General features: G+C 27.2%; 1 protein-coding gene and 1 long non-coding RNA gene across 11 annotated transcripts in view; one reads left to right on the top strand and one right to left on the bottom strand.

Annotated features, from left to right (window-relative positions):
• LOC145968516 (uncharacterized) overlaps positions 1-14,582 on the top strand; it is a 185,570-nt gene that overhangs the window by 33,222 nt on the left and 137,766 nt on the right. The gene's annotated exons all lie outside the window — the stretch shown is intronic.
• Positions 3,080-13,297, bottom strand: LOC145968728 (organic solute transporter alpha-like protein). Of its 2 annotated transcripts, none has more exons than XM_083094440.1 (6): positions 13,010-13,253; positions 9,303-9,498; positions 7,193-7,424; positions 6,188-6,344; positions 5,408-5,551; positions 3,080-4,355 (listed from the first exon to the last, which is right to left on the bottom strand). In XM_083094440.1, the coding sequence occupies exons 1-6, from the start codon at positions 13,098-13,100 to the stop codon at positions 4,165-4,167; spliced, it is 1,011 nt and encodes a 336-aa protein (XP_082950566.1). In that variant the 5' UTR covers positions 13,101-13,253; the 3' UTR covers positions 3,080-4,164. The 2 variants fall into 2 exon arrangements, with proteins under 2 accessions (XP_082950566.1, XP_082950565.1); XM_083094439.1 differs by lacking the exon at positions 3,080-4,355 and adding an exon at positions 4,445-4,862 and having other exon boundaries at positions 13,010-13,297.

The raw sequence follows: 14,582 nt of genomic DNA on the forward strand, positions 1-14,582 counted from the left end.
CTTATACTTATCGATACATCATTCGAACAGTATTGCATCTCTGGTGCAATAATATTCAATTGCATCAACGTTGTACTATTGATTACTTCAGTGCAAATATATCGGATACGCTACTTTATTGCAAATAGATTAGAAAAATTACTTAATGTCCTAATTATAGGAATTTAGTTTGATCACTTTTCCTTTTTTTCTTTTTCTTGCGTTTTTTTTTACTTTGTTATATAACCCAACCTTTTTATAAAATAGAAGATGCTCGTTTTTTTTTCTTCACGCCCCCTCGACATTTTCGACAGACAAAATCTCTCGATACAGCGCCAACATGTATTTTTGCCTCTCTAAAGATAAATCCGTCCCTCTGTCCGCGTGCCATATGTCGACTCGTTTCTGGAAAGTGTTTCCCGATCTCTCGCGTGCAACAGATGGCCGCATGGGTCGATCCTTCCTCCTACCGAAGGGTGAAAATCCTAGAGAGTATGATTCTCTGACAGGATTTTCCTATATGAAATATCCATAAATTGAGAATTTTCATTTCTCAGGAATGTCGATGTGAAAAAACCTCTTAATCAAATTTTATTTTGTGGATCAGTGAATTTTTTTAAATTTCTTTTATTTTAAAAAGGACACAATTGGTAATATAAAGATTAAATATTATCCATAAAAATTAATATTTATACAATTATATATTTTAATAAAATAATAGCGATTAGAATATGATAATCTAAATATCAGAAGAGAAGTATATATATTTTGTATCTATGTGTGCCTGTATGTGTGTATTTTAGAATGAAATAATCTATTATTGCTGTTTGTTGCTACAGGAGCCGTGATGAAAATAAAAGAATTTATAGACGCGCTGAAAATGGTTAGAAAATAGGTAAAGGACTTGACGTTACATTAGATAAATGTTTGCTTTAGATAGGAAAATGTGCAACATTTTTTCTCGGTTCTTTCTTAAATGAAATAATGAGACAATTAGCGAAATCTAAATAGAGGCAAAAATATTTGACGCCACTTTATCTAATATATGATTTAAGTGTATCGCAAGTTACGTAGAAAACGCTCAATAACTCTCAGATTAGACGTTTGTAAAAAGGAATATTGTTAATAGATTTTTTGTATATTTTTCTTATCTTAAATTTAATAAATTTTTTGAAAAGAAGAGAAAAAAGAGAAAAAATATGAATTATATTAAAAGAATCATATATATTTCTTATCTTCATATATGTTTCTTTTTTTATTTTTTGATATATAATTCCAAGAAGTTGAAAAAGAAAAAATTTCTTTCTTTCTTTCGAAATTATAATACATATTAATATACTGATTTATAATTTTAAAAAATTCAAATAATTTTTTTAAAGAATACAAATTAAAAAATTATTATATAGTTATATACTAGTAATTTTTTAAAGATTTCAAAATTAAGAAAATAAATTAGGATTTGGGATATCTTATATATACATATATGTTTTAATAAACTTTAGAAGAGATAGAAATAACACGATGCATCGCGGGGAATGCTTGAGAAGGAACGATCTCCTATTATAAATCATAAGAATGATTATGTTAAAATTCGCTAGGGTCGGCTCATTAGTTCGCGAAATATCGTCTAGCTATTTTTTTTACCTCGTCTTCCCCAAGGCTATCTAGTCAGCAGACGAGATGGACGGCGTAGAAAACAATTTGAACGCCCCATTTGAGACGCGGGTAGTGCCTTAATTAGTCCCACCGTAGTAGATTACCAATCAACAATCAGGGAATTACGATGCGGTGATTTTTCAACCTGCTTTATAGCGTCTAAGACTCTTTTGAAACGACGAAGCTGTATCGATAAGATATCAATACATGAAACCGCATTTTTCCTCATTTTCCGCATTAAAATTTTTTTAAATTTACACATAAAGTAAAATAATTTTTTTTAATGAAAAGTTATAATAATAATCATCGCGTGAATAAGTCGTGAAAATACGGAATCATCCGAGAAGGTGATCGCTTTTCAATTCGATAGAATTAAAACGAGAAGTCCCCGATTTATTCGCGCGGAAATAAGAAAGGGAAAAAACTATTCAATTTCGGCAAATCTCTTCGTCTTCCTTTTTCCTGCTCCTCTTCCCCTTCCACGCCTAAGTCGATATCTCCTAAGGAAACTGTTAAATCTATTACGGCTGTAAAGCTCGATCACGATCACGTCCCGTGAAGAGGGTCGAGGATCAAGTCTTGAACGGCGAGTTGCATCTTATGTTAGTAAGGATGAGGGGGACAACAGAAAAGGGAGACAGAGAAGTATGTTTTGTAGTTACGGTGGGCCAGGTCGCAGGTAGGCGGCGAACAGTCCCCTGAAATCGCTCGAAAAATGAGGAGGCGCATGGAGCCCGGTTCTTTTTTTGCTTTTTCTTGTACTCGAACGCGATATAATCGTCTGTCCTTTCGTGGAGAGTGGACGTGGAAGAATGACGTGGGGATGGAAACCACGGAGCGACTTGTCTTTGTAACCCCGTCAGTTTGACGATTTCGCCCTGTCGTATTTTTGGTCGTTGCTGATATTTTGCAATCGACACGTTAAATTTTTTTAAAAGTCTATATTTTATAATAATTAGAATTTAACGATTCTTTGGATATAATGTGTAAATATAAATATAAATTAGATAATTATAAATATAAATATAATATATAAATTAGATATAATCCTATAGAATTAATATGTCTCTATTAATAATTTTTTTATATATTAATGTAAAAAAGATCGTTTAAAATTAGATATAAATGTATATATGATGTTTTAACGTGGAAAATATTAATATTTACAATTTTGAGCATTTTAAAAGATTTTACGAGAACAAGCGAAGTATGACGTAAATGAAAGGAAGCATCCAGAAAAGAATAATAAGCCAGAAGAACAAACTTTGTGTAAGCACTTGTTTGCAGGATGTTCATCTTTTCCTGGAGGATATAGAAGAATCGTCAAGACAGAGACATGTAATATATCTTATGGAAACATGTTATTGGAATATTAACGTATATTTTCAAGTATACTGCGAACACGATGACACTTTGGATAAAATATAAAAATAAGAATAGAGAATACATTATATATTACCTTTTATTTTTCATTAATCTAATGCAATTAAATTTAACAAGAAAACGCAATTGGTGATAAAATAATCTTTGTCATTTTATTTGTATATTTCATCTTTCACACTCTCTCTCTCTCTCTCTCTCTCTCTCTCTCTCTCTCTCTCTCTCTCTCTCTTTCTCTCTCTCTCTTTCTCTCTCTCTCTCTCTCTCTCTCTCTGTCTCTTTCTTTCAGCATTTTTCTGTATTTTTGGACATGTTTGGAAAGTTTATAATTTCTTTTACAATTAATTTTGAACTTTTTTATAAAAACTTTAAAAAATAAAAATCTATAATTATGTATATATGTACATTATATTAGTATAATCTTGCACAAAAATACACATATGTAACATACGCATAAACTACTTATAAATAATCATATTAAAAAAGAATTTTGATTTTATTTTTTCATAACTTTATTTTTGTTATTAAAAATAATATATATATATATTTATTTTATATTTATAATTATATTTATAATTAAAAGAATGGAAAATATATAATATATGGTTTTTAATTGATTTGAAGAGTTACTACCAATATTCGATTTGTGAAAAATGAAAAGAGGGAAAATAATGAAACTAATCTCGAATGAAAGAAAATGCTTATTTTTTGATTAAGTTTTGCAGAATTAAAGAAAATCAGTCGAAAATTAAGTATGAAAATCATCTATCGCAAGCCAAGCTCCACCTTGTATAAGCCTTTTAATAATAACGTTCTAATAATTAATGATGTTTGTTGTGATAAAATTAATAACTATTAGAATTAATAATGATATATACATAAGGAAGTTTATGTAAAGGTAGAGAGAGGATTTGTAAAAATAGAATTAAAAGTTAAACTATTCAGAAGAAAAACCCACAACATCTCTAGCTCTATATCTACACATAATCCCGTTTTACTTGCATCGATTAATATCAGCTTACTCATATCGATCGATGTCTGCTGATTAAAATCTTGTCGAGAAATACGAATTTTTCGTCGATGAGAGTTTTTTTCAATATAAATAATATATACAGTCAACATATTTCTGTGATATCTATTTGAAAAATCTTATGCAGTTGTTATCGATGAAAGCTGCTTATTACCATCGTTGCTATTTATAAGATCTATCTGACCCGTTGTTCTTGGCACTCGATCTATCGCGTCCTGTTCTTGATTTTTTTCCGGATCGACGTAATATACATGTCGAGCAGCATAACAGAGTAACAGCATTTCGAATAACATTAGTGAGTTATACGTCACTGAAATGAAAAATATCAAATATTAACTTGTTATCTGCTATATTTATTAATCGTGTTATATTTAAAACACACACTTCGCACGCTTTAAATCAATATATTAATTTACATTAATACATATATTTAGAAAATAGGCTTAAAATGGTTTGAAAATATACTTTTTAATTAAAATTGGAATTGATATAATTTTAATGAAATTGTTAATAATAATATAATTATTAATTTTGCTAATAATAATGAATAAAAAATATAAATATATATTGAAATATAATAATATAAAGTAAGTTATGTGTCGCACAAAAAATTTTTTTATAATAATCAAGTAAGTTATGTGTTGCATAAAGAGTCTTTTTTGCTGGCGATGTGTTATCTTAGTGTCGTTTGGAACCAAAGGAAATTTATTCATGGCACGTATATATAACGGATGAATTTTTATGGCGGTCGCGGATGCTGCGTGACGTCTCTGTCTTCTGTGTGAAACGAGTTTCTTTGTTACGTTCGATCGTGGGTCTGGAACGCAATATATAAAGAACGAATGCATTCTAAATTAGGAGATAAAGGATCTTATCATGTTATTTGAAGATGCTACCATGAAATCATTGCTTTTTTATCAGTTTCTGGTTAGAGATCAGATATGGTATATTTTAATGAGAAATTAAATGATAAGTGTCGGTCAACGCGATACATATAAATAACATAATCTATGCAATTTCAGCAGATAATTTATTTTAATTAATTTTAATGTTAGAAAATTAATTAATCATTTGTTTATATGTATTTTATATTTAATCACTATTATCATCTACATTCTATTTAATCTCAGTATATAATGATAATGATTCAGTTTTCTGAATTACATAATAAAAACCTGCGCGATATGCTCCAGTATTATTATAATTTTTAATTTAATCGATACCAAAATATTAAATATCGAATTAAAAAGAATATTATCGAATATTAAAATTATCAATTTTCTCTGAATATTTGATTTTCTTTGAGAACAGAATGAATAAAAATAACAACAAATGAACAAAGATGAAAACTTATCTATTTACCATTGGCGTAAATTGTCGGGGTGAGAGGTGGATTGCACGGAAAAATTCCTGTGGCGAGCAATCCCTTAATAATGATAGCCGCCTGCAGTTTAGAGAACAATAGTAGCAATTGTGACACCAGTGCCTTGAAATGTAAGTTGGCCTCTAAAACGAGAATAATGTCATTGATAAATAATTTTTTTAATATAGAATTTTTAAGTTAGAGAATGAAAAATAATCTAGATTTTTCGGAAATTACTTTCTGTGTTATTTATAATGACTACAGTAATATAATTGTCATTGTTCGGCAATCAAATATATTGGATCCGAGTTTCGATCTTCGACAAGCGAGTAAATAGTGATTATTTTTTAGATTCGGCGCGAAAATTCGAACTGTTATCGCGTAAAAAGCGAAATCGTGATTTAATGAAATAAAAACAGAATAAGAAATATTAGAAAAAAATTAAACTAAATTAAAATTACTATAAAAATATTTAAAAAATATGATATATACAAAAACATTTTTAATCTTTCCGTTACAATAAATATATCGCAGCAAAGAGAATATAGAAAGAGTAGTATATTACATTTAATAAAAAAATGTGATCTAATTAATATGTGGTCTATTTATATAATATTAATATAAAACGCTGTGTACTTAACATTTAGAGAAATTTTTGTAGAGAAAAATAAAAGAATAATAATAGTAAAATAAATGTATATGCAAAATACTAAAAATAAATCTTCTGTTGAAATTAAATGATGAAAGAAAACTCTTGAATAAATATGTATGCTCATTACCTGGAATTGCCGTATGCAGAGTCTTTGTAGCAATAGTTAAACTATATATTCCAAGGAGTATGCTGATTACCATGACTGGTTGAAGATATACACCATATTGAGTGGGGAGAGTCGGTTCCTCGGCTGTCATGAAAAGCAATATCAAATAGAGGAGACCCTGAAAATTCAAACATTTTCTTAAACTCAAATTCCGAATATTTTTCTGCTGGAATATTTATGATAAATAAATATCTTTATTTTATAAATTATCATATTTATTTTTTATTTAAATTAATTTAAATTATTTATTTAAATTAATTTAAATTATTTATTTAAATTAATAAATAATTGATTAATTATAAATAATTTTAATACTTGTTATTAGATATTTTATTCTGTAAGATTGATTTATTTAATTCTAATATTATGTGTGTGTTTGAATATTCTCAAGGATATTTATAACTGTAAAAAATAAATGTTAGGGTTATTTATATAATTATTTTATTTTGAAATGTATACGATATATATTACAGAAAATGTGTACTACGTAAAGAAATTCTCTATGTTTTTATATATTTCATTTCAAAATAAATATTCTAACAAAGATTTGTGAAAGATGGTTAAATTTTAAATGAACTACGCTACACTGTATATCAAAGCTTTTTTTTGTTTCAATTATAGCAGCAAAATTTCAACAGAATAAGATTAACTTTAAATAATCAGTTTTTACATAATTGATTTTAATTATTTTAAATATCAATTCACACATAAATAAAATTAATATAATAAATTAAATCTTTCCTTTTTAAGATTGTGTATTTCAATTGCATATTATATTTTTTGCATTGTGAAAATTCAAAGCGATGCAACATATATATATATATTTATATATGAGTAATACTAATTATTATCAATTTTAATCAAAGTTAGGGGTTTAGGAGGTTTAATTATAATAATTATTTAGCGCGAAAGAAGAGCAAGCTAATGAAACCGTAAAGAGGGAGAAAGGGGAGGGAAATTTTTTACCTGGACGATAGGAAGTTGTAAGATCAAAATTCTTAGCCAAGACAAATTGGCATCGGTCATCTGAAGGTTCGGAAAGGGCAGACAGGGCCAGCAGCAACAGGGCCCGACTCGTAGCATCAGCACTGGCGTCTCGCTGATTCTTCGGCGACCGATGTCCAGCAAGAGAAGATAAAGTCGATAAAATGAGATTGTTATGAAAATTTGAGTTATCGCCTCGGATAGTAGTTGACCCCTGTCGAAAGACGAACATCATTATTCTCATGAATTTTGCAAAACTAATATTGATATGACAAAAGATCTCGGGGTGTTATAATATCTATTGTAGTTAATTGTAAATTAGAATTTGCATGCGTAAAATGTTTTTATGTAATATAAATTTATTCTTTATTTTTTATTTAGATAATTTAATTTTTATATAGATATTTTTCCAGATTTCTGGAATCCTTGCATTTTAAGATACAAGATCTAAAGTTAAAGATCTTTTTTATATCTTTATCTAAAAATTTTAAATTTTATTTTAGAAAAAGAAACAAAAAGAACCAAATAAATATTGAAATTCAAAAATATGATAAAATATGTAAAACAAAGCCATGCGCATCGCTACTTCTATTTTTCGTTTTACATACTGTTAGATTTAAACGATCTATCAAAAGTCAAAACAGAACTCTATAATCTTATATATCTTAAAGATCTTTTTTATATCTTTATCTAAAAATTTTAAATTTTATTCTAGAAAAAGAAACAAAAAGAACCAAATAAATATTGAAATTCAAAAATATGATGTTAAGATAAGATGTTTTGTTAATGATTTATACGTATATATATATATATATATATATATATATATGTGTGTGTGTGTGTGTGTGTGTGTGTGTGTGTGTGTGTGTGTGTGTGTGTGTATATACATATAAATCATTAACAAAACATCTTATCATCATCTTATCTTAACATCATATTTTTGAATTTCAATATTTATTTGGTTCTTTTTGTTTCTTTTTCTAGAATAAAATTTAAAATTTTTAGATAAAGATATAAAAGAGATCTTTAAGATATACAGGGTGACCCATTTTAACTTAGGCAGCCAAATAACTCGAAAAATAAGCAAGATAGAGAAAAATGTTTTAGACAAAAGTTGTATGGTTTCGAGAGGGCCATAAGATGGTATCATTGGTTTGACCTTGAAGAGTCATTTGAAGGTCACGTGAAGGTCACTTCAATTTTTTTAAATGGAATACCCTATATATTTTTATACATTCTTGTAGCTTATTTCGAGAGCTTTCCAAAACACTATAATTAAGTACCTTTCCGTTAAGTACTTTTTGAGTTATGATGCTTGAAATAATTTCTTAATTTTACATAAACCGTAAAATATCTTGTAAAATATTCATTTTTCGATTATCTTACCTTAATACTTTTATGTACAAAATAATGAGAGGAATCAATTGGTGTAAAGAAAACACATAGTTGTTTTTAAGAAAAAATATGGAATTGTTAATTGCAAATTACATATTTTTTCTTCGAAACAACTATGTGTTTTCTTTACACCAATTGATTCCTCTCATTATTTTGTACATAAAACTATTAAGGTAAGGTAATCGAAAAATGAATATTTTACAAGATATTTTACGGTTTATGTAAAATTAAGAAATTATTTCAAGCCTCATAACTCAAAAAGTACTTAACGAAAATGTACTTAATTATAGTGTTTTGGAAAGCTCTCGAGATGAGCTACAAGAATGTACAAAAATATATAGGATGTTCCATTTAAAAAAATTGAAGTGACCTTCACGTGACCTTCAAATGACTCTTCAAGGTCAAACCAATGATACCATCTTATGGCCCCCTCGAAACCATACAACTTTTGTCTAAAACATTTTTCTCTATCTTGCTTATTTTTCGAGTTATTTGGCTGCCTAAGTTAAAATGGGTCACCCTGTATAAGATTATACAGTTCTGTTTTGACTTTTGATAGATCGTTTAAATCTAACATTATGTAAAACGAAAAATAGAAGTAGCGATGCGCATGGCTTTATTTTACACTTCGCTGGTGGCAAGTTTCTCTCGGAATTTCAATATTTTCAGAGAATTGCGATAGGCTTTTACTTTTTACCTTGGTACCGCAATCGCCATGAGACTGCATACGCTCGCGACCGGATACACCGATAGGATCACGATGGCATTTCCTTTGTAAAATTTCGAGTCCTTCTGGTAGACGATATTGTGACATGCATCGACAGCGAAGTATATTGTAAGGACTGAGAATATCGATCCGACACTTAGCAATCCGGTACCGAACGCATTTAAACCTGCAAAAACGAACAATGATTCAAAAAAGAAAATAAAAATGATTGATAATTTTTTTCAATGAAATTCTGTAAATATATTTAACAATTTAAATAATTCTGTTTCTTTGTTTAAATTTATTTTTAATTTCTAAATAATCCTAATTATTTCAATCTTTATTTTTTGCTATTATATAAAAAATTTATATATAAATATTAATATATTTACCATTGTTTTTCTTATTAAACATTTTAAAATTTTTGTTTTAATTTTATCTTGGTTTTTTCGGAGGAAAAATATAAAGCTATTTGATATCCCTCTCCAGTGACAAAATATATTATTCATAATTTCTATATAAATAATTTGCAGTGATTCATGTGATGATGCTTTCAGCGTTAATAAATCTTATTGTTTATAAATCTTATTGTCACTGTCGTCATTTTTTTATCTTATCTACAGCTAATAATGATAATAAAACCCATGTTTAACTGTTTTACGCGGTATAACTAGAATTTTATTAATAATGAGTAAAGTGACTCAAAATATTGATGTTAATATGCAGATAGTTCCATTACTAAAACATCTAACTTTCCCAAATTGTTGCTAATTCACAAATTGTTTTATCGAAATTTATACAGGGTATCCCTGAGCATGAGCTCACGCACTTGTGAGGAGGTAGAGCGCAGTAAATTAAATAAAGAAATCCTATTCCATGTAACGATTTTTGTAATAATAATAGAAATATTAATTAATTATTGATAGTTCATCACAGTTACTTTCAAGGTCAATTTTAAGATTGACAGAGGCACTGTCAGAAAAAACGTTTGATACAAAAGTTTCTTATTTTTTCACGTACAATTCGAATCTGTAATAAAAAGTACCATGTTCCCCTAAAAAAATTCAACTTCCGATCCGGATGGCGTATTTCCGGTCGGAATCAAAAGTTGAAAATATCACCATTTGATAGAGCGTACCCGATTTACTTAAAAATTGTTCGCGATTTTTGACAAAAGCCATTTATTTTCATTTTAAAAGGGGTGTACGGGTGGTCTGGGACACCCTGTATAATAATATATCAATTTGATTGTGAAGACACAAAAAAGCATCTACCGCATTCTTGGAAAGAGAGAGAGAGAGAAAGAAAAGATCACAAGATTATTATACAATCTTATAAAACAAAAATATCACTGTGATCTAATCTTTTTAAATGGTATTATCTATCACAATTCTTCTAAAACAAAGGAATTCTTATAAGAGATATCTATGGATACCTCAAGAAGATCAGTTATTCTATCTAGAACCAATTACAGGTAGTTGATAAGACTATCTAATTTTGACGTCATTTTTATACAACGTTCAGGTGTATAAAGATGAAAAAAGATAAACGATTTATAAATATTGGTTATATAAATTAATAAAAAGTGTATATGTGTGTACATATTGGATATAAAGTTATGGTGGATTGGATAATTGCTAATCGCAACGCTTATCGATACTATTGCATTGTTTAGATTGCTCGTTTAATAAGCTTTGTGTGCGATGTATAAAATAAATAGAACTGTGTTAACGAATAGTACAATTATTTATCAAAAGTCTGTAAAAATCATTTACTCAGTTTACCAATCGTTTATTTGCGCCTTGAAACATGTATTCGCATTAGCGTGTGAATATTGGTTACGTCTTGAATATAAAGAGTTTTTGTAAAGCATACGATATACAAGGTATCATGGAAATTACTTAGTTATTAAGAAATCACGGATCCTTGATTTTTTTCTTTCTTATAATGTATTCTTTACATTACACTTTATTATATTATTTATATTTTGTATTATATATTTTATTTATATTGTTTATTTTTCTTATATTACACTTATATAAAAATCTTCTTTATTTAAATTATTTCTATTATTTTATATTATATTTTTATATTATTTATTATATTTTTATATTATATATATATATATATATATATATATATATATATATGTATATATATATTTTATACAGTATCTTTATATGACTAATGGAAGCATACGAAGAAGTTAAAAAATACTTTCTACTTTTACTTTATCTTTTTTTACCTTAGAGAAAGAAATATGCGGAAGAATAATAGGTAAATTATTTACAGAAGTTATGTTTGGAAATTTTCAAAGATGTTCAACTCATACATTTATTATATATAATGATGTAATCTTTATGAACTTAGGCACAACTTTCACCAATGCGCTTACATATCGTTCGATGCAAGTCACATTACATACATATATACATACATTACATGATATCAGTTTCTAGCAGCCGAATTTTTTTATTTTATTTGCAGTTTCAAATAAATCTTCAGGGTGTATTTTTGTTTTAATAGAAGAGATATTATTATCGAATAAATAATATTAATTTATATAAATAATTGTTAAAATAAATAGTACATTAATATATCATTAATATCATTAATAATAGTAATTATAATGTAGTAATATAGAAATTTTTTCGAGATAAATTTCGAGAATTAAAATAATATTATAGACAGCATAATATTTTCTAGTAATTTTCTTTTTTTCACTGATCGCTCTTTTTTTTATTGCAATGTTATATCAAAGAACTTATTGTATTTTTTAGATTTTCTTTTTTAAGTAGAGATATAAGATATAATATAAAGATTTTTTAATGAGAAACGAAATATATATTTTTCTGTGAAATTTTAACTATTGTCACAATTTATTCGTACATTATAAACATGTATGTAATCTACTTCGTTAAATTTACATTGACGATAAGAGTGTTGCAACAGTTCGTAAGACACTTAATTTTATACCTGATAGTATGTTATTGGGCGATTATATTGTCACTTCAAAAAAACTCGTAATTAACTTGTTTTAAACGTAACTCACTTTCTACGACTATTATTCGTAATAATATTTCGAAAACTGAATAATTTAACATTATCCATCACAATTATTATCCATCATAAAACTGGAATCAATATTTTCTTAATAAGGGAAATGATGTCAAGTGGGTCAATAATCGACGCCATCAAGTAATGGGTCAACATAATTATTATTTAATAATAAAATTTCTTATTATTACAAAATTATTAAGAAAATTAGTAATTTACTAGTTAAACAATAACTGTTTAAATTTATTATTTAATTTAATAATTGGGTTTTCTCACTTATATAATAGTTGAGTTTTTATCGTTTTAGGTTTAATTAATTTTTCACCAAAACATAGCTATTAAACATTACTAGCATTTTTACTAAAACTACATTTATTATTAATTTTAGTAAAAATGCTATGTTCTGATAAATAATTATTATACATTAAAATCACTATTGTTTTTATTAGACAATTTTTTTAGGTAATTTTTCAATTATTTGGATTTAAAAAATTATTTTTATTGCATTGTTTCATTTATTCAAAGAATATTAATAATTTCATTTAACTCTTTTCCATTTTTCGTTTAAGAAGCAAATGCCAATATATTATTTGTACACAAAACTTTTGCGGAATTATAGTATGGACTTCCGGGAAACTCACTTTCTACAAGTTCGATAGCAGAAGGCACGTAATTCGTATCACAGCTTACATCCGCATGGACATTGGCGAAGTTCTTCGTGGTGTCATCCATGATTTTTCACTGAATCCAAGGAAAAGAAATTGTCGAATAGTTCTTACACCGTCGTACAAGACTCGACCGTTCGCTACTCGCGAGCTTGACAAACTTGAAAGGTGCATTCACGAGGTAACCTCGCGAGCAATTTCACACGTCAGAAAGAGAGGGAGTTAGAGAGAGAAAAAGAAAGAAAGAGGGAAAGAGAGATGGTCGCAGCTGCAAACAGTGAGAGTGAGTCCCCACTTTTACTTTGCCACTACTGGATCACGATGTTGTAATGAATTATTACTTGCAAAAAGTGCAAGAGATAGAAAGAGGAAGGGGAAGAGAGGGAGACAATGAGTAATAATAAGGCGAAATCTCTTTTCCGTAAACTTTCTCCTTTCTTGCAAAGCTTTCAATATATTGAAAACTTTGCGGGTTTTAGATTAGTTTTGCGGAAGATTAAATAAAGATTGAAAAGATTTATATATAGAGCAGAAAAGATTTGTATAACAAAATTTCTTAAGTTAATTAATAATTAGATTAATTTTAAAAAGCTATATATTTAATTTTAATAAATAGCTATATATATTAAAGTACATATATAGATTTGTATGATGTAGATTTGTAAATTATATAGATTTGTTTTATGCAGATTTGTTTTTTTAGTAAATAGCTTTATATTTAAATTATATAGATTTGTTTAAATTTTCTAAAAAAAAATTATATGTAGCGAAATAAAAAAGAAATTAAAGCATAAAAATAAAATCAATGTTAAAATAAATTTTTATATCTTTTATAATATTATTAATTGAATTTGTTACATTTTCTGTAAAGTTTATAAGTTTTTTAAAGATGTGCCTTTGCATATCGCATCCAATTGATCAGTAATAAATAATATATAAATATATAAATTAGATCACTTGTATAAAGCACATACAAAATGCATTAAATTTGGCCAATTCAAAGCCTATTGAAGTCGAATGCTAATTTTCGTTGGCTTAAATAATACAGCACATAGCTAAAAAGCTTAAATAACACATAGAAAGATATTCGAAAATACTCATATGTATACAGCATATTATTATTACACATATTTATTTCAAGTTTCAAATGTCACTTGACTTGTTAGGCAACATTATTTCAATGAAAGCGCTAGAATATTTGCTTGAGTGGAAAATGATATGCATGTGACCTTAAGCGATTTGACTACAATACTTCGCATATGTGGAAAAAATCAAATAATTTGCCCGTCATCATGCCTTGAAATTTAAATCTTTTTAATCATTGTGTTGAAATTCTCATTATTAGAATTTAGAAGTTCTGACTTTTTATAAAAAGAATATTGCTTAATAAATAAAATAAAAATTAAATAGGATATTATAAAATTTATTACAATATACGATATAAATTGCATTTTTAATTGATAACTCTCTAGTAGAGAATTTGAGAATGTTTAAAGAAATATTTTTATTTGTACAAATTTAATTACATTGGATTATATGTATATATCGT

This window comes from Camponotus vicinus, unplaced genomic scaffold, assembly GCF_025532165.1.
Source record: "Camponotus vicinus isolate PSW18456_S1 unplaced genomic scaffold, iyCamVici1.0 SCAF_3, whole genome shotgun sequence".
Taxonomy (NCBI): domain Eukaryota; kingdom Metazoa; phylum Arthropoda; class Insecta; order Hymenoptera; family Formicidae; genus Camponotus; species Camponotus vicinus.

Excerpts from the sequence above, each read along its gene's own strand:
- LOC145968728 (XM_083094439.1), bottom strand. The coding sequence starts at position 13,100 with ATGGATGACACCACGAAGAACTTCGCCAATGTCCATGCGGATGTAAGC. Across the intron at positions 9,499-13,009 it reads TGCTATCGAACTTGTAGAAA|GTTTAAATGCGTTCGGTACC; the intron begins GTGAGTTTCCCG and ends TCGTTTTTGCAG. Across the intron at positions 7,425-9,302 it reads ATGGCGATTGCGGTACCAAG|GGGTCAACTACTATCCGAGG; the intron begins GTAAAAAGTAAA and ends GTCTTTCGACAG.